Source organism: Augochlora pura, chromosome 4 (genome assembly GCF_028453695.1).
Source record: "Augochlora pura isolate Apur16 chromosome 4, APUR_v2.2.1, whole genome shotgun sequence".
NCBI classification, from domain to species: Eukaryota; Metazoa; Arthropoda; class Insecta; order Hymenoptera; family Halictidae; genus Augochlora; species Augochlora pura.
In genome coordinates, this window is record NC_135775.1 from 7,810,759 (window position 1) to 7,834,170 (window position 23,412).

General features: G+C 45.1%; 1 protein-coding gene across 1 annotated transcript in view; it reads right to left on the reverse strand.

Annotated features, from left to right (window-relative positions):
* Nucleotides 1–23,412, reverse strand: part of Ser (protein serrate) — a 63,743-nt gene that overhangs the window by 36,432 nt on the left and 3,899 nt on the right. Inside the window, exon 2 of the mRNA XM_078178980.1 lies at nucleotides 2,373–2,672. Coding sequence (XP_078035106.1) covers nucleotides 2,373–2,672 — 300 coding nt within the window. The remainder of the gene's footprint in view (nucleotides 1–2,372; nucleotides 2,673–23,412) is intronic.

The following is a 23,412-nucleotide window of genomic DNA, read 5'->3' on the forward strand; positions in this document are numbered from 1 at the left end:
AAGTGGTAGGTAAAATGTAGCAAGTAAAATCATATTTTAAAAAGTGAGACCATATATTTTAATGAAATCCTATACAAATTATGAATATTCTACCTAAATCTATGTAAAAATCTATGTAAGCTGTACTAATTTTATATAAATTATATAATTCTTACATAAATTATATAAGTTATGTACATATTGCACAAGTTTTATATGAGTTGTGTAAATTTTATTCCAAGCTAATAAATGTAGCAGATTTTATTCTAATACATTATGGAAGTATTTCGAATTTGACCAAATTATTTTTACAAATCTGTATTTCCTATGAGCAATAAATATTTCGAACTCTTCCCGCAAGTCTACTGAATGAAACCCCCCGACCCTCTTCCACGCCCTCATTCACAATTGGCGACACCAAGTGAAAATGGATAGCACGGATAGAATCCCGCATTAACGTGATCGAAACCGTAACAAGAAGTCTTATCGTTTGAAAGGAGATCCCAAGTGCATCAGCTGTCATAATATCGTAATTCACCCCGTCAGCCAGGTGTAACAAGCCGGCGGTGATTGGATTAGGGTCGGATCGAACTGGATTAAGGCTCGTAATGGATTAGGATAGGAAACAGACAGGAATTGCGTGACCCTAAATCCTCGCGTGCATCTTCATCCCCGATGCCGTGCATCTTCATCCCCGAAGTCGTGCAGCCTCATCCCCACCCTCCCCACCTCAGCAGTCGCGCAACTGTCGAGCTTCAAATCGGGATCGAGCCGCACAAGAAGGGGGTTGCAGGTATCGAGTGGTGCGGCCAGACGAGCCGAGGGTGAATTTGAAATTCAATGCGCGTTTCCTCGGCCGGCCGCGGCGGCAGCCATCGCGGATGTTTCCTCAATCGCGCAGCCTCAATCTTTGCTTTACAATACCGCGATTTGTAAATCCAACGGAGGCGAACGGACGACGACGAAGATTTCGTGGTCGGCAGATCGGCCGGCCGTGCGGCGGAGAAGGAGAGCTAGAGGAACAGAAGCGGTGTGTTGCCAAGCGACTGGAACCAAACTGGAATTCTGCGTAACAACTCACGGATAGAGGAGCAACAGACCGGAAATCCTTTGGATTCGATGGCTCTCTCGCGCGCCCGGCCATCGACAAAGGAATCGAGCCTAGAAATTCGCGATCGGCGCCGCGATACAATGGGGGCCTCGTGGAAGTCTTCGACGCCGGGGCCGGGACGGGCCCCGTCGTATTGTTGCGAAACTGCGACGCCGAGATTCACTCGGCTGGCTTCCAACGATTTCGAGAATGAGAGCGGGAGCCGCGCTGTTCGTAATGGAGTCAGGGGCGGCGCCGCTAATGAGACTCCGGGCTCGAATACGACAAAAACAGACGCGTATTATCGGCTATAACTCTCGGTCTCCCTCTTTGTCGTTGGACGGACCCGCGGGACCCTCGCTCGCCAAATTAATTGCGAGTATCGAGAACGTGCTCCCGAATCGGTGAGACGGTTTCGGGGTTCGTGCAGCGCACGGCGATTCGTTTCCGCGACGAGCATTCCACACGGTTTCGAAACCGTTCGTCTTTCCCGAGCTGACTGAGAAAATATCGTTAACGCCGTTTACGACGATCCGTGCCGCCGCGAGAAAGGAGCCCGTGTTTGTTTAAAGCGTAATGGTGGATAAATATTACCTCGGCTGGCCGCTGAATAATCCTCGGGGTTCGAGGAACTATACCGGTGATTCATCCGGGAATCATTCGTACACATTCTATTTTCTTTTGTACGGCAGGAGCAAATTTGTTGAGCCTGCCCGCGCAGATAATTAATTGTACAAACCGCGCCACGTCTGCGTTTGCGGTTCAATTAACGTTCTTGAATAGGTGATAAAGATTCGTTGGAAAATCCGCTCTCGATCGTTATGCTAACAGATGTAGGAGGTGCAGTGTAATTTAATTGAATTTATTTACGTACTCGAGCAAACAACGACGTTTTTCAGTAACGAAACTGAAACTGTGTTTTAGTTATTCATTAGTCGTTATTTTGAACGGCGGAAGATCGGTAAATTAGGTAATAATTTTATGAAGACATTTTTTTAATTTTCTAACATTCACTACAAATATGTCACCTTATCGCTGCTGTTATTAACGAATTAAAATATAATAACTTTGAACATAAAAAATGGGTCAGCAACGATTCTTCTGAACTAAAGAGAACGTATCTCTTGGAGAACCATAGTCATTATCCAGTAACGAAAACGGACTAAAACTCTGTTGAATGTCTTCAATGTTGTAGGTATTTTATAGTATTAGGAAACCGTATCGACGAAGCATGTTCGCGTATTAAATGCGTGAAATGATTAGATGCGAACATAAAATTGTTTGAGAGTGTAGGTGTACTCACCGTCCATCGAAACGTGAAGTGAAGTTGCAGGGTGACTGGTTCGGTGAGGGTGAAGGTGTTCTGGCCGAGGGCGGGACTAGATACGTTGCCGAAGCTACACGAGCCGATGGCAGTGACATTCGATTGATACTCTTTCAGACAGAGCCAGAACGCCGTCGAACACGGTGTCGTGCAGGGTGGTAATCCTCCTTTTCCTCCGCCATCGCCTCCCCCGCCACAACACCTGCCGTCCACCAGGGTGCCCCTGTTGTTCGTCAGCGAGAGGATCTGCACCTCGAAGAATCCGCTCGCGTGTGTCGCCTGAAATTAACAACGATTCATCACAATATTATCAAATTGAAATTACGTTGTGAAATGAAATAATATCCCGTCCGTAATTATCCTAACCCGCGATTCAAGTGCTTGGTACACCTGGTACACCTAATCATCGAAATCCAATTGGATTCTTTGCATACATCAAACTGTCGACAGAAAATTAAAACAGTTTCTGTATCAAGATCTTCCACCTCGAGAACCGTATTTAAACAATTTACCCGACGATGATTTACCGGTAAGATAATTCCCGAAGAAGCGTTCCACCTAGCGGTCATTAATCAAATTTTCCGCGTTACTCCGATTTCCACAGCTACTCCTTTCGAAAGTTGATTATTTATCGCGGACTAATCGGGTCGGTTTTTGCCGACAGTTTTGCGTTCCTCTCTCTCTCTCTCTCTTTATCAGCTCGGAACAGCGTGCAGAGGATAGAGTGGAATTGGAATGGAATTTATCGAGTTCATTACAGCGCGCTTCGTTAAACAGCACGATTTCAGTCGGCTCTTTCTAATGGGCATAATAAAACAGCGCGGGATTTTCCAGCTGGCCTCGTGAAAACGGAAGACTGGACACGCGGCCGCAGGAGGCGAAAGGCCTCTCGAGCGTCTGTTACGAGCTCGCCGGCAGCTTCGAGCCGATTCGGTGAAAGAAACCGAGCAGTTTCGACATGTAACCGGCAATTTCCCGAAGAGCCCCCTAGATCACTGTATTATACGCGATGATTGAAATTTACCGCGTTGCGTTCCTGCAAATTGCCTCTCCTTCCGACATTCAATCGGGGGCCCGCTGCAATTTCCGATCGAGCTGGTGAGAAACTTCGCGGATTGACATTTGAGGATCGGCCACTTTCTTCGGCAAACGACACGGTCGCGTTACCGATAAACGCGCTCCGTGCGCGAATGGCACAGTTTCATTAGCTGCATTCTGCCAGGTACAACAATTTTATAGGTACACGCTGGCCATTAAATCCTGCATGAACTTTAACATTTGATCGTCAGGCACTTGAACGATTTATTACCTCGGAGACTTTCATTTTTCATAAATTAAATTGGCTACCGTATCCTCGTGCTTAGTTAACCGCCGCATTTTCTCGCGAACATTTTTAATCTGCATTTTCAACTGCAGGATCGAATACTTTCGACGTTGCGCTACACAGTTTCTCGGAAGAAAATTAGCAATTCGTGAATAAGAAATTCGTATTTGTGAGAAACAAGCAAGAGACCGAATAAGGATGGCTTTTGTTCTTTCGTGGAAGAAGCCACGCAACGGTTTCTGGGCCAGTCCCGATCGTGTGCATCGAGTGCAGGTGAAAAAGTCCGGGGCATCGGGGATCGTTCACGGGGATCGATACGTATGGCCCGTCGCCGGTACGCAACGCTCGGATTTGTTTCGCCGGTTGGAGAGTTCGATTAATAATAAAAGCGAGAACGAGGCTCCGCTGCACTCCGCTCCGCTCGAAATCGTCTGCTTTCGACGCGAGCGAGTCGAGAGTCTTCCTTTCATCGTCCGTTACGAAACCCCACGGGCCACGTACACTTCACCTACACCTATCGGTTTCGAATGCATCGGCCGCGGCCGGCGCGACTGCGACTGGCACACGTGCATTGGCCGGTGTCTCGCGTGTACGTGTGGGTGAGCATCGGTGTGATCGTGCACACGCTGCCCCGGGCACCCCGCGCGGCCCTCCGTAATTACCGTAAGAGTAAGATCGAAGGTAGAAAGCGCGGAGGATCGTCTGCTGGCCTTTGCTTTCCACGACGCGCTTCCTACTACGTTATATAACCCCATTGCCGCGAATGACATTTTCGCCGGTGAACCGAGAGAGCTCCTCTCCTAGGCTTCTGCGGTTTCGCGGACGAACCTCGCGGGAACCAACGGCTAAATCACGGATAATGTCCGCCGCGAACGGAAAACTGCGGAGAGTACTGCGGCCAGGACCAGGCGTAGAACGCCGAGGAATGTGTTTGTTAAAAACACGCCGGTCCACCGATACGTGTCCTCGCATTATCGTTAGCTCGAGCACTGTGTAACCGGCGGCGAACACTGAAACCGGGGACGTTTCCTCGCTTCGCGAGCTGTAATTCTCGCGAGGGTTCCTGCGAATCCTGGCAATTTCTGTTAATAGCGAACCGATGGGCAACCGGTGTCGCTAAACGTGCGTCGAAGCCGCGTCGCGTCGCTTCGAAAGTTAATCGACCGAAGTTATCAAGTTTTGTGTCCGTACGGTGCTACGACGCAGGCATTTTTTCACGCGTTATATGGGATGAGGGTTGACTCGATGATTTCCGCCCTTGCACCCGGTAGATACGGTTATCTTCGTATAGGCGGCTGGATAACGAGATTCCTTTCAGGAAATATTATCGGCTGGACGCTTAATTATAATTCTTCCCAGTCGTTCATCCGAATAGAGCGTAATAAGTATCAAGTGGATAAGACAGAATCTTACAAATAACTAACAATATTTCCATCCTTGATGGAAGTCATTAGCGTTAGCTGCAACAGCGAGCGTCGATAAAGTATCCACGGTACATTGCGCGAGTATCAAGCATGTTGAAGGTTTCCGTACTCGTCGATGTCTGTGTCTCCAAGAGATTGTCAGTGAAGAATCATACTTAACGTGGACCGAAGATCTTATTAAGCAAGTCCTTTTTGCATATATTGTAATGAAGGCTTTACAATTCTTTCGGTAGTCATTTGGTAAATTCTTTCAACCTGTTTTTTTAACACAAAAGTGACTATCTCATTTAGATATCACCATAAAGTAGTTTCATGTATTTGATTCCTAAATTATCGAATTCGAGAAATACTTTCTTTTTAACCTTCTTGCTGCCAATATTTCCTATATTATTACAACAATTTGATTATGTAGAATAGAACATTGCTTCTCTGAACAAAGCCGAATGATGTAAAAGTTTATATAATAGAACAATTATTTACTTAAAGTGTTAGATGTTACATTTCTAGTTTTATAAATTGCATCGTTTTGTGCATGATTTACTTTTCATTCAGCGTATAGGTATAAGATATTTAAATTATTGTTCACAGTATTTTCGATCTCAATGATTCTAATTTTTAGTGGACACAGGGCGAACGTAGTTTACTCGAAACCCAGTTCCTATATCGAGAAAACATATATTCATGCGAGATTCTATCATGGGTTCGAAAAGCAGGGCATCGTCCTCTGTGAACTGTGTCCTCCGAGGGATAATAATTATCCCTCATCGACTAACTCCATAAAACAAAAAGTCGAGAAACGCGATGAAATGATGTAGATTGATTTTTAAAATTCCTGTTATAACATAGATTCACATATATAATGTAGAATGAATAAATACAGATATAGCTTTCATTTAACGTATAATTTAATGTATAAAATTAATATTATTTAATGTATAAAATTAACAAGAAAGAATAGCTAAAAAGAAAAAAAGAAAGAAAAATGTTGCCGTTTAATGGTGTTAATCTTTATTATTCAGGAAAGTTATTATAAATATAAAAAGTTATGACTATACCAAGTGCTTTGACACTTAAATTTAAGATTTTTCAAAAAGTGGAGTTAATCGATGTGTGCACTGGGCGGCTCAATTACTGTTTTGTCGATTTTGAACTTGTTTGTCGTCAGTCTCCTTTCCATTTTTATATTTTCTATTATAGATGGTATCATTTTAAACTTAGATATTTCGTCTCTTTTTTTAGATTAATTACAATGTTGTTTACCGTAATATTTGGTGAATTCTGTTTGTAAAAAAAGACGTGAGTCGATTCTAGGGTGAATTTATTGCCACTATTGGGTCGGAACGTATGAAACAATTAGGTCCAAAATTGCAATGTAAAAAACCGAAAAGAAGACGAACTGTTTGAGGTTGAAGCAAACCAGGCACCGAGTTTCTCAAACATTTCCGAGCGGCTAATTTGCTCCGGCGATCGTCGCCAGATGTTACGCAGCATCGCGAGTATCAGCGGACAAGCGGAATCGTCGTGACCGTAAAATGGCACGTCCCGGCGTGTATTCAACGAGTCCCCGGGCTCGTGGAATTACGGATGGCTCGTCGTAAAGGTGCGACGTTAGAGGCACTGGACGCTAAAATCCCAACGTTGGTGAAGTTTCCCCGGCGAAGTTTGCCGGATAGGTTGGTGTTTGAGGAGAGAAGACGGTGTAACGACCGTCGCCCGTTTTATTGTCCATGCATACTTATTCTGGAGGCTCTCTCGGTAACCCGTTGCCTCCGAAAGAAGTTGAGAGTCGCTCGGTTGACCGCTCGCGAGAACCGGAGAGGAAGCGGAGCAGAGAGGACGCGCGAACCGTTTGCGCGGGCCCATCGGTTTGCACAGTCCGATCACGTGCGGACGTGAAATTGCCCGGCCGAGGAGAGGGCCCGCTTGAAAGCCAGCGCCGACACGGAAGAGACTTTTCGAAAACTGGGATCGGTCGTTCGATGATACGACGGATGGGCATCGGGCGTGACACGAGCCGGGAATTTTTAGCAGCCGATCGCAGGCGAACGCTCGCCGATCTCTTTCTCACGCGGCCGCGACCGCGACCGGCGCGGCGGCTTCGCCGTTTTTACGCCGGCGATTGATTGGAATTGGAAATGGCGAGAATTGTTCGCTCTTTCGGTGACTTTCCCACTCGGCGAGCAAACCTTTCTGCTTTCCTCTCCTTCCTTCCGAGCCTCTCCGTTCGCGGCTCCCTCGTCCGAGTCGATTAGTTATATAATTATTGTTTTCGGTATCGGATGAGCCACGGTTTTCATTTCCCTCGCGCGGAATCGAAAGGTTAATCTCGTGGATGGAAAGCGAGCCTGTTTGAATAAGCAATTTAGAATTTCTTTTTCTGAGAGATGCTGGCTAGCATAATCTCACTCCCCGACCCACCTACGTTCGAGTTTCTAATCTGATTGTTTTAACATTTTCTGTGCTCATCGGCGCTTGGGAAAGGTGGTCGTGAAATTAACGAAGACCGCGCGCCGCACAATCGAAGTAATTTCGCTAATTTCTATACCTGGTTACGCAACCGTATCACCCACGTGCGACCGACGCGTAGCTGTCAGCGAGTTAAAATTATATTAAGCTGTTCCACAAGTTTGTACAGGGATCAGCATGAGAAGATGATAGCAGTCGCATAGCTGTTAATTTCCCACTCGTTTGCGGTGAATACGATCCGGAAATTAGCGTTGCGTGACTAAGGAGAAAATTATCCCGATTTTCCGCGCGACTCGATCGCGCCGGGGCATTGAAAGAAGGCATGACGCGGCACTTTCCCACATTGCTGGCGGTTCGGTTGCCACCCAACGATAATTGGCGTCTCTCCGAGCTGTCGAGAGGTGTAATAAAGGTGGACACCCCGTATTAGCGACCTCTTCCCGACGTGAACCGCACCTTTCAACCTCTGAACAATCACTCCGTTCGCGTTGCCCGCTTTCACGGTTATTAGGTCAATTGTGCGAAAGCTTATTTTTCCCGCGTGGCGCCCCTTGCATACGCTCGATTGTCTCCAAGACGTTCCTTTTGTTTTCTTTTATTGCGCAATCGTCCTCTCCTCAGTTTGAAAGAAATGTTACTGGTAATTGCGACACACCTAGGAGATTATGGTTTTCTCATAATTTGACTATATTTCTGATAATTCGAGTTTGTTCGTTCTTTTCTATTTCTAAATTTACGGAGCACTAAAAATGACTTGTAAACTTTATGCAAACATCTTGGTAGGTTTTATCAAAATGCTCGTTTCGCTTGAGAAATTTATTCAATTACTTGTAACGAAAGTTTAGCGTTCCGTGTTTATTGGCTCGTAACACTCAGAGGACGGTTATTATTATCTGCACATAATCTTTTATTTAACGAACTTGCACATGAATGCATTACAATTCCATTTAACAGTTTCCGTGCTGCGATCAATCGGTCTCCATTTAAATTGATCATCAGCCGGCCAGTAGCTGGATGCTGTCATTGGAATGCAAGATCAAAACGCATCCGGCACATAAGTGGAAAAATATATATTCCGCGATAAATTATTCGAGAACGTCTCGAAGCGAAAGTCGAAATGAAACACGTTTGCCGGGGTAGTCAATTAATTAAGCGTCGTTTCGATACGTTTCGTGGTTTATTACCAGGATCGGTTGTCACTGAGAACTATCAGCCCGGCTGTCGGAAATAACCGAAGAAATCTGCGCAACATGATGAGCACTGCAACGAACCGACACGTAATTTTTCGTTTTCGATCCGTGTGAACACACGCGCGATCGCCGCGATAGTACCGTAATATAAACAGGCATTAACGCGGCAACCGGTTAAATGCGTAAGAAAACGAGGAACGGGGTTCTCTCGCTGCATCAGTCATTAAAGTGTCAACTACCTCCGACTACTCCGCAATGCATTCCACCTCGTCCGCGGACCGTCTGCTTTTTATCGTTTTCTGGTACATCGCAAGAACTATCTTTTAATTTCTCTCAAGAAATCCACCTCGCTACTTTTTCCCTCGCTTTCATAATTTAGGCTCACGACGAACGCTAATCTCATCGAACGACCACCTCATCAAACCAGCTTTGGGAAAAAAAAAAATTTCCTCTGGCGATTTCTTTATCCGTCGTTGCTTGCTGTCCGCAGCCTTCATCTCCGCACGCAGAAAATGTATGTAACGCTGGAATCTGTTCCCATTAGTGCATGCTAACGAGAAAAACACGTCTTGACATAGATACTAAAAAGAATTTCTCCATCAATTATGCAAAGAAATAGCCTGACCCGGCCTGCACTAGCCGCAAAAAGGTTCAATCTTTCACACTGATGTTGTGGACTTCAAGCTCATCGACTAACATTACGGCATACTGGTCACTAACAAGATGGAAAATCGAGCGCCGAGGTAATTAGGTTTGTTGGAAAATGAATATTAACCGAATGAATGAAGTCTGTTTGTAAAATGGAAACTAAATCATCGACTTAATGGCATCAAAAGTGGATACGAAAGACATTTCTTTGTAATTGTTCTAACTTTTTAAAACGTAGTTTAAATTGTTTCAAGCTCAAATGTAGAAAAGTTAAACCCTTGTGAATACATAAAATCACAAGTGTAAAAAGAACCATAAAACAAAACTGTATTCTAACTTTACTGCTACTTGTTAAACTAACATCAAATTTGCTTAGCAAATGGCACTTTTATCTGGAAATAGATCAATTTCCATTTCATGTAATGTACAATGGAGTATTTGAACTCGTAAGCTGGTCAACATTTTTTAAGTCATTTTTTTGAGATCAAGAATACTGGAAAATGAAATAATATCATTATTTAAATTATACACACGTGCTTGAAAATGTTTACAGACATTATATATAAAATTCTAATTTAACGTAAATAAAAACGATTAGAAATTCTACATTTAGAAAACCGTACTGATTTTTCTAACATCAAAACAAGAAATAGACCTGCCTTAGAAGTATACTAAAATTGAATATTAATTGTTCGAAATGTAATATAAATTATGCACGTTCAATGATCTCAAGAATCCAAAATTTCATATTTTACACAATATTATTAGCCAATTATATTTATTTTATACCGTAGTTTGACTTTTAACGTTATTAAAATATCTAAACGCACTATAGATAAATCTTAAGTATCCAAATGCTCTATGTATAATATGGTGGATGTGATTAGGAGAAGATTTATAACGAAACACTTCGCACACACTCTGCAATGTCAGAAATAATTCGAAATCTGTTCGACGAAACAATATTTCCTTTCGGCGAAAAAACTCGAAAATTCTCGGACCAACGCGTACAAGAGGTGTCCGAAAATTCGTCGATCCGGAGGATCCCACGGTCAGAGGATCCACCGTGACGAAAAGCGTCGATTTCACCCCACGGGTCCTGGACCACCAAGGCTCCTCCCGGTTCGTCGCAAGAAAAAAAGCCAAGCGTATCGTTCGCGTGGTGAAACAAAGGGGCGCAGTCTGTCGCGAGATTGATTTCTGGACACCTGGTGTACGGTGGCGGAGCGGTGCGGAGCGTTTTACGCGCGTTTTAGACCCCGGTTCTCCCAAGAATTACCGTGGCCGTCGGCGCGTATACATCCTTCGTGACTTGTTACGAGTCCTGGCGTAGGAGCGTGTACGTGCACGAGGACGAGCCACACGTTTTCCCCTGTCTGCGTGCCGATTCGCGGGAGAGAACCAGCCTCTCCTTTCCGCATAGCCAAGGTGCAGCGAGCCATACCCCGAGAGTTGCTCTTAGTTTTATACACGTCGAAGCTCGCAGGAGTTAATACGAATAACTCATTCGAGCGAAAAAACGGCGGCGAACGCATACTGAGGAACGAGCCTACCGTATCCTTTCTGCTATTTCTCGTGGGATCTCGAGCGCGCTCCTCCCGGAGGATATCGGAGGAATCCGGCATTTCTTTGTTCACCCTTTCCTCCGTTCTCTCTCCCTCTCTCTTTCTCTCTCTCTCTCTCTCTCTTTTTCTCCTCGGTTTAATCTCTCCTCCTCGCGGGACAAGGACTTGACGTGGAACCCTGGGTTTTTTAAATGGGTAAACCGCGCTCGGTGATCTCGCGGAGCTGATTAACTCGGACTAAAAAGTTTGATATACTAGGCTGCGCATCTTTATGTATCTGTGCAAGATCTCCAAGACATTGTAGGGTACTCGGGTCTGTGAAATTAGTCCATGCAGTTTTTAATTGGAGGAACTCGGCGGCGAGGAGAATGTACCCGATTTTTGTTTCTCTATATATTCGTACGGGTTGGATACTTGAAAATTTAAAGGGTCTGAAAAAGTCGTAGCCTGTTCATTTTTATTTTTGCTTTGCGGGTTACAGAGAATCTCTTGGAAATTTAAACGACTACTGTATGATGTCGGCGAATCGGGTTTTTCTATTTTAATGATAAATCAATTGTTATTGCTGAGAGAAAATAGCTGAAGACGTTTAGAAATTGTGTTAGGTGATGCAAAATGTTGTGGGAAGAGCTTTTATTTGTGTGCAAAAAAAATGGTGAGCATTTGGGGGATATTATTTTTCACGTATTATATTAAATTCATATAGCTACGTCGATCTATTTTTAAAATAATTTTTCTATGCGTACCGGGTGCAGTTTCTTTCTACAAGTTATTCTAGAATTATTCTAAAATGTGCGAAATTTATGTATATGTTTTACAAGCGTTTTAACCTAACTCGTAGGAGAACTATTTTTGTCGTAAACTGTAAAATTGCGATTTCCTTTCGCAGCTGAAAGAATAATTATATATATATGGAAATGAGATAATAAAAAATTAGAAAAAATTAGAAAAAATAAGTAGCGTGGATGGTATTCTTGTTTTATATCATTGAAACAGTCGAGTTTCAAGTACATGAAATCGATTGTAGCTTAACTGTTGGAAGATATGCAACTCGATCAGATCGAGAGATTTCGGTTTCATCCGAGAGAATTAGAAACGAAGTTAAGTGGAAATCGTCTCTCGTTAGACTCGTTACGTGTAACCAAGTTTCTCCGCGAAAGAAATCAGAAAGTATCGAGCGCGTTGTTCCAAAAGAACAACCACGGGACTCATCCCCACAGTGACTGTCTCCGAGAAGGCTGCGTTCTAAGAATTTTGGCGGTTGTTTTTCTCATCGTCCGCGGGACGAGGCTGCTCGAATCCCCTTCCACGCGGTCTTGGCTCGGGAACGGAGTTTAGGGACATACACCATGTAATTGGTATGAAAGAGCCGGAGATGTACGAAAATAATTGCCCGGTTAAGTGTATAATTTGCTGGAATAGTCCCGGGGGATGATCGTTCGGAGTAAATAGGGTCATCAGGAGCGATCGGAGGAAACGGATCGCCGATAAAATTTTATTTCCATCTAGCAGAAGCGGCCCCCGGACGACTTAATAACAAGATGACTCCTCGAAAACGGCGCGGATCCGTCCGGTATAATCGAAGGTAAAACGGCGCGGCGGTGCGCGCACCGTCCAGTTACGCGGGTTAATTGTTATCGACGATCTCATTAGCGCGCGTAAAACGGGGGCGGGGAACCTATGAACGGGATACGTGTAATTATGTAAATGCTTAATTAGAGCTCGATGTAATTATGTAAAAGCCGCGGAAGGTGCGTTCTCAATATCTTAATTGAGAACCTGTTAACCGGCTAGTTCGCCGCGGGATGGATCAATGAAGGCAGACTTTATCGGCGCGCAACGGTGCCAATTAGCGGATTCTACTCGCATTCGGCGAAACAAAAATTCAAACCGAAATAAAACCATTCGGTAGTCACCGGAGCCTCGCTAATTCAGCGGGATCGTTACGGCCGGTTCGAAAATAAGAAACCCGGTGTAAAAGGAAACCCAGGATACCCCATTGCTATTTACAACGCAATTCGTATCGCGATATAGACTAACCGGGATTTTTCGTTGCGATCCGAAAAATACCCCTTGCTGTGCCATTTATTTCATAACCGCGTTGATTAAAACTGTTTTATTTCTAATATACTCTTGCACGGGTATTCCAATCTTGACTTCTATATTTAAATATTGTAAATAGAAGAGTAGAGTTTCACGATTTAATTTTAACCTTTTCAGGAATATTTCCACGCATGTGTACGTTTAATTTTCTTAAAATTATGATTATTCTATGTGTAAAGAATCGGTTAAAAAATTATTCGCTACAGAATCCCTCAACAATACTAAAAAAGCTCATTGAATGAAATAAGATAGATGATAAATAAAAAAAAAGAAACAATTAAATAGATTGATAAATACTGCAAAAATTCATCCCTGAAAAGGTTCAAACTTATTTCCGTTTAGTATAACTTTACTCGACAGATATGCGTATCCAATAAGAAGGGGTATCCTAAAGGGTTATGTAAATTGCGTGGTTACGATCGCGTGGCTTCTGCCAATGAACGACATGAACTTTACAGCGTGGAGCGGTTTCAAAAAAACTTGGCGCCATCCGGTGATGCAGCAGAAATTATCGTGGCGTGATCTATGGCGGGCCTATTTGAAAGTGGTATCTCTACACGATATAAAGGAAGCGCATAGCATTTGTATCTAGTAGAACGAATCAAACAGGTTATTGCAGGACAAGTGGTTAACGTAGAAGACCTAATACTATATCTAGAATACGTATTAGACGCCACAGCATCTACGTAGAATAACAATCTTCGACCTCCAATCTGCTCCAATTTTGGTGCAAATTAGGCAAAGTTGTAGACACCATTGTCCAACGAGCTGGTCCCTAATTACGAAGCAAAAACCTATTCTGTCGAGAAAATCGCGTGTCGATAGCCGACGATCTGGACAGTCCAAAAGTCGCTTTCAACTCAGAGGGAATGAAAACGCTTACGAATCGCGGCCAATTACGGAAACTCCGCGATCGGCTATTAATTTTGTACCGACAACGCAACGGCGGAAGGTCCCTGAAAATTAACGTTGTTCGGCGCGTTACCGTCGGTATCTCATAAGTCACTGTTTACCGATCAGCATCGAGAGCAGCCCCGTCGTCGCTGGGCTTGAAATCACGATCGGTCGCTCACGCGACCCAGACCGGACCGGAAAACGAGAAAAAAGGAGTCTCGGAGCCAGGGGAACCCTTAGTGCGAGGAAGCGGGGCCATCGGAGAACGGCAACAACACAACAGAGCAGCGCAACTGACGCGAATTCGGTTTCGAAAATCGTCCGGGGCCTTTCATTTTATCTTTGAGAGTTCCTAAGTCGTAGGTAGTAATTACCGGTGGCCGCTACCTGCCCCGCTGAAATAGACCTACCGAACACCATTTAATTTTACACCGGACGGATCCTCACGGATCCTCACGGACGTATACCTCACGGATGAATCTTCACAGACGGATCCTCACGGACGGATCGTTGCGATCCGTGTGCGCAGGATATCCGCGTACCGCGCGAATGTGTTAGGCCAGCCATCGACCATATATCTCTCTTTCTCCGCGGAGAGGCCTATACTTAATATTATTTGCTACCCACTCGATTCCGTCGAGGCCTGGCCCCGTCGATCGACCACAAATTACCGAAATAATTAAAAACTGTTAGAACGCGCGTGGGAAGTCCTGGAAGTCTTTCGCCTCCTCTTCTCCACCACCCCCCGCCTCGTTCGATCCTCTAGCCGTCTCCGATAGCCAACGACCGAGAGGATTGCGAATCACTGCGAATTTCTCCGAGTGGGCCTCGGTCTTCTAGTTCCCGGACCGTCGAGATTATTTCACGGTGGGTGGAGAGACCGAATAAATTAATTCGATTCGTTTCTTTTCGTTTGGCGGTCGCTTCTCGGGAAGCTGGAGACGTCTGCCGGACTCTCGTTTCTATTCCGTTTCGTCGTTTTCGTTTCGGACGGGGGCTGGACGCGAGAATTTAGTGCCGTTTCGGTGAAAGTTTTCATCAGCCGGAATAATGGGGGAGCCGAAAGTCGTGATTTCCTTCCGACGAGGCTAATTAAGAGGACCGCTTTTGGATTTGTTTCGGCGAAAGATTTTCGGCCGATTAGCTTGCGGTGAGTCAATCGGAATTCCACCGGGACGGTCTAATTAATTAATATTTTTATGGAGAGTCGAAATTGGAAGAATTTATGTTCGCGTATAAATCGTGATTTATGGGCCGCTCGTGTGAACATCGTGCCGGATTTTACAACGCGATTTCTATCGATTTGTTCTACGGACACCGCTCATTGTTGAGTCACTTTCGAATAATTCTACCGTACGATGCGAGAGCCCGTTAATTGCCAATAGTATTTTTTGAAATTTGCGAATTCCACTTTCTAAAGTCGTCCTTCCGCGGTGTTGAAATATCCAGTCGTTTGACGGATTCTCAGTAGATTAAGTCATTGTGATCAGACAAAGGAGGTTCGATCATTCCTCAGTAATTCCCATTCATCACTGTCGTATATTGAAATAGGCATTCGGATTTATATGATCCGTAAGAATTTATGCATAAATCTGCATGAATTAAAATAACTATTAAAACAAGGGGCGCAGGGTAAAAATTTCTGTAACAAGAATTTTTATCTATATTCATGGGAATTGATTATGTAGATTCGTAGCAATTAGCTAAAAACCAACGGCGAATTCCACAATAACCGGCTCCACTACACTATGCTTCACTGACTTTTAATGCAATTTTGGCATAACTATTGCTAGATAATTGAAAATGATTCTTCTTTTCCTATACACAGTTGATCTTATTTAAGCATCGCGTTACTTCGTAATTTTCTGTTCTTTCAATTTTTTTGCATTCATTTGACTTCCAATTGACCCTGTATATAAGGTAGACTGCTTCTGGTTTGACATTGTGTTTTAGCTGCGGTGTCCAAACAACTGTGGAACGGAAGAGTTAAAGGGCAGCAGTATCGTCAATGAGCCCCGAGTAGCTGTTATAGCAAGGCGTGCGCAATCTCCGCGCAGCTACCATTCCGCCGGCAGGATGAAATTTTTACGAGGCCGATCGTCGTTTTCTCAGGCGATTTAAGGAGTAATCGTTGCGTGGGTGGATCGTGTTCCCCGTGGGAAGAGCCATGGGAACTTGTCGCCGGCGCAGAAACGGCAGGCCGTTATCGATGAGCTTTTGTTAGCCCGGTCAACGGTGGATGAAACACGATCGAACGCTCGGGTCTCCGAGGATCATCCAGTTTCTTTAACCTGATCCGTCTACCTGCCTGCCGGGAGGAATCGAACACTCGAAACAAGAAGAACAGGTGTGAGTCAAGACCGTTTTGCGGCCTCCAAGCCGTGAGCGTGTTTCGCTGCGCCGATAGAATGCAGACGCTGGTCTCGCTCTATTAACCAACATACATGGTATCCGAAAACTTCCAAGTCTCAGTAACAACCTGTTCCCCGATGCCGTAGCCGGCTACCTTCTTTTGTCGATCGGGAAATAGTGATTTACGAGAGTGCTTCAGATGCAAACGACCACGCTGGCCGACGGACCCCCTCGCAAACTTTATTCGCCTTTATTGGGCTCCTTTTCCAGCCTGCCGTCCATTAACATGCGAATCACCTGATTGATAAGCAACGTCGCTTCTCAAACTCTTCGGAGACGGGGTTACTGACCAGCGGTCGTCGTCTCGTTCTTTTTTGATCTGTCGCGTGCATAAGTAATCATCCGGGAATAGTGTCGGCATATTATTAAAATCGTGGGAGCGTTTCATTTCCTCGTGCGATTTGGAACAGCAACAAGTATTCTTGACTAGCGCGCAAATGAAAGCTTCATTTCGACTGTAAAATGTTTTGCCTAAGAAAGGCACACTTTACTCGCTATAAATCCAAGGTCTTGTACGCGTAGAACGTTCCTAGCGTGTTGGAACAGAGGTGTTGCAATTAACCGACGCCGCGATCATTCGCCGTCGACCCATTAAATATCGCCGCGTTAATATCCCTCGTGACAGCGGGAAGATTCACCTTTAAGCGTATTTAAATCGGCCTCGTATATTCGCGCAGCCCGTAACGACGCGGCGGGACCGCTCAATCATCTTTTTATGGGTCGGACTGAATTAATTTAACGAGCATGACGAAGAATGGTGGTGGTGGTGGTGGTGGTGTCGCGTTCAGTGATCGACGCTCCGTATTCGTCAGGTGTAAATTTCGCGGCTGTTTGGCCACGCTCGTTGCTCCTTTTGCAGCTTATTCATGGCGGCGCGAACGATCGCGAAAAACAATCAATCTGATCTGCCGTGGGGCAGACCGATCAGCCCCTCGGAAGCCGAAAAAAAGCGGCTCGCCGAGCCTCTAATCAACGGACTATAGATCCCGGAGGTGATTACTCCCGATTACACGTTGCGTAAGAACGCGTGACAGTGTGGGCCCCCGATCCATTAAATCGATCGGCGCGACAATAAATGAGAAAAGGGAAATTCGGGGACCGGGGCCTCGCCGAGATCGCATGGTTCGAAACAGGTCTCGGCCAAGTTCATTGAACACGAAAACGACGGCATGTTGCGGCCGATAATCGATACTCGAGGCTGGGGAAAGCTGGACCAGGTGGTCACGACGCTGAAATCACCGCTTCCCTCCGGTGCAACCGATAAACCAAGGATTTTTCGGATATAATTCCAAGGAATTCCAAAATGCTTTTTGCCGATCACGACGGCACCTTGGAAATTGAGTCGAGTCCGACCGTGTAGTCTAGGTTGCTGTTTCATCGCCTGGTCTAGTTGATGACCGTGAAATCGCTTCTACGTCCGAGCCAGAAGTCGGCGAATCCAGATGGAAGTCGTTCGTTTTCGTGCAACAGACCTCGTCGCAGATGCTCGGTGGAAGAAACGTCATTGCGTTCTGTATTCTTATTGCTCGTATACCGGCCGTAAGAAATAGTACACATATCCAATGACTTACGGACATTTGTCGCGGTTTCGAAAATTCAACGGTTAGGAGAGAAGCGTGCCGCCATTCTTGGATAATCATTTTCAAATCAACTCCACGTCCAGCTGCAGACGTAGCGAGAAGAAAATGTTTGTGAAAATGTATCAAAATGAAGTACCAAGTAAAAACCGGGATGACGTGGATATTCTTAGCTTTTACAATGTTTTTGTATAAAATGTAATTTGTCTACGAAACGAAATAATATTAAAATGAAGACAATGATTACAATCAGTTGAGAAAGAAAAGTGTCAAGAACAGAAACTAAACCAAGAAATAGTAAAGCTCTCATGGAATATGATTGCAATATGAAACAAAATCTTAAGGATCGTAGCTTCTGATAATATTATAAAAATGACTTTATAAGTTATTAAAGTTATCGATGATGAAGTCGATGTCGTCAATTAAGTGTTAACCAAAACGAGATGCTATTGAAACGATCACTATGGTATACTGAGATCCTGACACAAATTAACGAAACAAAAGAATCTTGTGAGAGAACACAGATTGTTAAAAATACTCAATTTGATGTCACCAAGGTGTCTGCTCTATCAAATCATAAACTCGTGCACAATCACGATGTCGTCAATAGGACAACATTGTTACACTGCTTCAAGAGTCCAGGAAGAAGCCACCGTGCACTATCGCAAACAGACTCGCACAAGTATTTCGCGAAGCGAATGATTACAAACATCGACGCCCCCATTTATCGCGCATTACGCGAAAGATGCCGAACGTTCGCGTTCCCTTTCTCCGAACCCATAAAACGATGCTCGGGTTCCTGGTCGGCCCGCCACCGTTGAAGGCTGGTGAACCATCATGGCGAAAGGACTGGCAGGCACGCACCTGTGCGCCATGGTCCATAGGGTAGAAAACGCGGGCTCTGAAACGCAACACACAGCATCACGCAGCCACGGAACGCAACACGACGCAACACAACAACAGCAGGGCACATCACACCAGCAGCAGCAGCAGCAGCAGCAACAGCAGCAGCAGCATCACCGGCAGACGGCATTATCTGTCTATCTGCAGACCGTCCGCCGAAGCGAGCCTCGGGGCTGATTTTTATAGGAGGTTCGCGTGACCGCTAGCTAAACGCTTCGTTTTAACCCGCCCAACTCTGCAGCCTCTGGGCCTGCTCGTCTCTCTCTCTCTCTCTCTCTCTTTCTCTCTGTTTTCACCTTCTTCCCGGTATTCCTGGTGGCTATTTTCTCTCTCCCTCCGCCAGAATCGCCATCGCACTCGCGATGTACCATTTCTTCGAGCGATCTCCTTCTGGCGTTCGCGTGGGTCCGGAGAACTCGCTTCCTCTTCGTCGACTCCGTTCGGCCTCGGATAGCTCGATCTCGTTCCACTGATTTATTGAGACGTCCATCCCCGGTTTTTCTAATATCCAGGCGAACACCGTCGCATTTGCATTTCCCTTATCCGGTCCGGGGATCGGGGCTCGCAGTTTTCCTGAACGGTACTTCCGCACCTGTGTTACGCCCGTCTCGTCCTTGTACTTCCACCTGTTCCCTCCTCGCCGGTTCCCTCGCCGGCTCCCTCGCCCGGGGCGCGTTTATCATTTCCGTCACGCTAGCGATCGCTCCCCGTCGTCCCCTTTTCGTCCAATTCGCGTCACGCCACCGACGCCGACGTATGCACACGCGTATATAGAAGATATCTCTCTCCCTCTCTCTCTCTCTCTCGCAGGACACAGCCGACGCGCCGTCTCCAGCCGCTGATAATTGGCCGCGCGGTGATACGAGGCGAAAGAAGAAGAGGAAGAGCAAGAAATCACGGGCCACGAGGCGGCCAGGCCAGGGATCGGTTCCCAGGGTAAAAGCGGAAGCGGCTCGCTAATGCGCTAAACGGGTCGTCATCGAACGCCGCGGGGCATACGAGCGTCTCTTTTTCTCAACCCCATCTAGCCGCCCGTCCACGGTCTACGATGGACTCTCTGTTACAGCTCGATTAAAAAAGAATTGAATGCCTCGCGGAGCTTTTCATCCGACCTATTCTGCCGCGGAGCCGTTTTCAAGGTCTTTGATCCTCGAGCTCTCGATCGGGACTCGGCGGCAAACCGAGTTTTTCTAGTTCGAGATTCCGTTTGTCGAAAAATCACCGTTACGTTTCCCCAGTGAAAGTTTACTCCTCTTATAAGAGGAAACTATAGTTTCTCGATACTTTAACGCATTTTTGAAGAACAAAAAACCTTGTCGTATGTATTAACCATCTGTTGTTATCGACAAATGCGACAACGGTTTATACATTTCTCATCGATTATTTTATACTTTAGCGTAAGGAGCACAAATCATTAAATCCATAATTACGATAATTGAATTGCAAGTCGATCATTTAAAATATTGTAAATATTTTACTCAGTAAGCTAGATTATGTATCGAATGTTTAGATAATGAAAAGAACTGAGATCCAGATGCTTCATCACGTACATAATCGAATTAAGTGTCCAAATTATTAATCGTCGAATGATGGAAGACTAAAAGTAACTTGCACACCTAATATATGTTTGCGACTATTGGACGTAGATATATTGTCCTGAAGTTATCATTACGTCGACATTTGTCCTCGGAAGGTTAATTATAAAATTGTACATACTAAACGCGGAAAATATCAGCAGGAGATGATATACTATTGACTGAAATTAAACGAAGACGTCAATCTGCGAATAAAATAGTTCACAGTGACTCGCGTGTGTCGTTCGATTCACACGAAGCATAAAACAATGTCTAGGAAAGAAGAATAAACGTGCACGGAGGAAAACGCAACGTCAATACGTCATACGTATCCAACGGTATCGCCGTTACTCCTTCCGGTCGCCGAGCATCCTCTTCCTGTGCTTATCCATAAAAGACGAGGAAGTGCAATAACGAGAGTCGGTCATAAAATAATCGGTTCGAATGATGTTCAAACAGACCCACCGGCGATCCGCGCAGGAATCCACCAATTTTACGACGCCGGCCACGGGCCTTGTGTCGATTAAAAAGCAATTTCACGGGAATCGCGAAGATCGTTCGATGCACCCCGAAGTGGTTCCGCGTTCGCGTCGGATCCCCGCGTTGCGATTTTCCGCGGCCTTTCATCCCCCAACCCCCGCTCGCTGCGACGATGGAATTTCTATGCGCCGGCACGGCGAGAGCCGGCCGGCCGGCCGAACGAACGTACGGACGGTCCATTAAGCTTGAAATTGCAGGATGCTTCCAGCAATTATCGTAAACCCCCGTTATGGAGGCTCATGCAGGGAGATCGATCTCTCGACGGACGCGAATGCACATGCGAGGCCCGGACCGCGAGGCGAACCAGTCGGCAGAAGGGATTCACTCGGGCGGACTTTTATCAGGGACCGGGACCCCGATTATAATTCATCGGCCCCCATCGCCGCGCGTCTTAATTACCCGCCACGAACGTGCTCTCGAGATGGATCGAGCACAGCTTCCGACACGAAAAACACACGAGTAGACCGGATTCAACGGTGATCGGTCACGCTCAAGTACGATCCCCTCGAGAGACAATCGATCCGCAGAATTTTCGCGGTGCAACCCTCGAGGACATTCTACGAGCAGCTCAACCCCTCATTATATCCTTTGCGGAAATATACGATTTAGATGGGGTGAATGAAGAACGGGGGAATCGTACTACCATTTATGATTTCTATTGCGGATCTTTTCGAGACTTAAGAGTGGGGTGCTATGTTATTTCCCCCTTACAAATTATAATTAATATATTCACATTTTCAGCTTGTTTTCATTTGTTCGCTATACTATGTTTTACTTATACATATTTATCATAAATACATAGAATTCACAGTCTAGAGATCATTTTTAAAATGATATGGTTTATAATTTCAGCATCTCACTGGATCAGATGTAATGCAAATTTGCAAATACTTAATTTGCTCAACTTTTTTGAAAATAACTGAAGGGGCTCGATATTAATCAGTCGATATCGGAATTGTATTAAATTCACTAATCACTAGATTATGGATTATATGCACGTATGACGAAAATGATTAAACCAAGTACACCGTTGTAAAGGAATTAGATGAATTTATGGATACTGTCACATTACTTTCAACTCTTCAGAATTATTAGAACAGGAAAGACATTTCTATCTAACTTATAGTTCATACAATTAATTTAGAAATTTGTATCTTACACGAAGATCCACAGTTCGCTAATAACTCGCGATAAATAATTACCGAGCAATTACTGCGTAAGAAATAATACTAAAAGTTTCGTTTTTTCTTATATTGGTATAATTGTTAAATAAACGCGTGATACAAAACGTACACTGCGTTAACACAACATCGACCACCTTAAGAAGAATATTTACTCCCCAAAAGTGTAATTACAAACATGTGCAAGAAAAATTGACCAACAAGAAAGAGAAAGGGCTGGCTACAATTATCGTCTACTAGCTCCGAGCTCCATTTAAGGGCAAATTGAAGATCACAGAATTAGGTTCAAGGCAACAGTTCCGAGGAAGACCCATGTGTCTCGGCGGCGTAGGGGTTAAAGTCAGGTTTAGGCCGAAGTGTTCCAAAGTGACAGAAGTTTCAGCAGCCGAAGCACCACGGGTTCTCGGAATACTTTCGGTCAAGTTTTTTCGGCCGCCAACCACCGCGCGTTATAACGGTAATTCCGCTCGGACTGTAATTGAAAGAGAGCAGCAGCGACGCTTAATTGCACTAGGTCGAAATCATCGAGGGAACGACGAACGTTGCTGCAGCAGCCCTCTCGCCGCGCGGCGCTTCTTCGAAAGTCATTTGCAGCGGACCAACCGGACCTCCCTCCCGCCGCTCCACCCATAACTCTTGACCATGGTGCGGCAGCTTTTCGCTCCTAAGCTCCAATTATTCTAGCACGGGGTTGCTTAAATCGAAGATCGTCCCTAGGAAGGTCGTTTCGAGGTTTCCGACTGACATGGAGGCTGTGTTTATCCGTCAACGAGATTTCGCTCCGAAGATGCCGGTGCTCTTAAGTCGCCAGTCTGTTGCGAACGATTTCATCGCGAAAATAAATTGGTCGAGTAGGTTCCGCGAAACGCTCGAACCGGGATGCGCAGTCTGTCTCATAAAATATTCTCCGGTATTCGTCCTAATTTATAGTTCCGCACCGTTTCGGAATTAACATTTGAACGTCCGTTTGGAATCGTCTTCTGTGAATATAGGCCGATTTAGTCGGAGAAAACGAGCAAATAGGAAAACTACGAGAAGAAATACAATATATGTGTAGATTAGAGAATTTCACGCGGGAGTGACGCAAGTGGCACAAATTGTATTTTCACGAAGACAGTTGAAGCATTCGAGACATTAATCAGACGATTAAAACCGAGAATGTTGTAGCGGCTGAAGAAATCTGTGACACAGAAACGACCAGCAGGCGGTGTAGAAAAT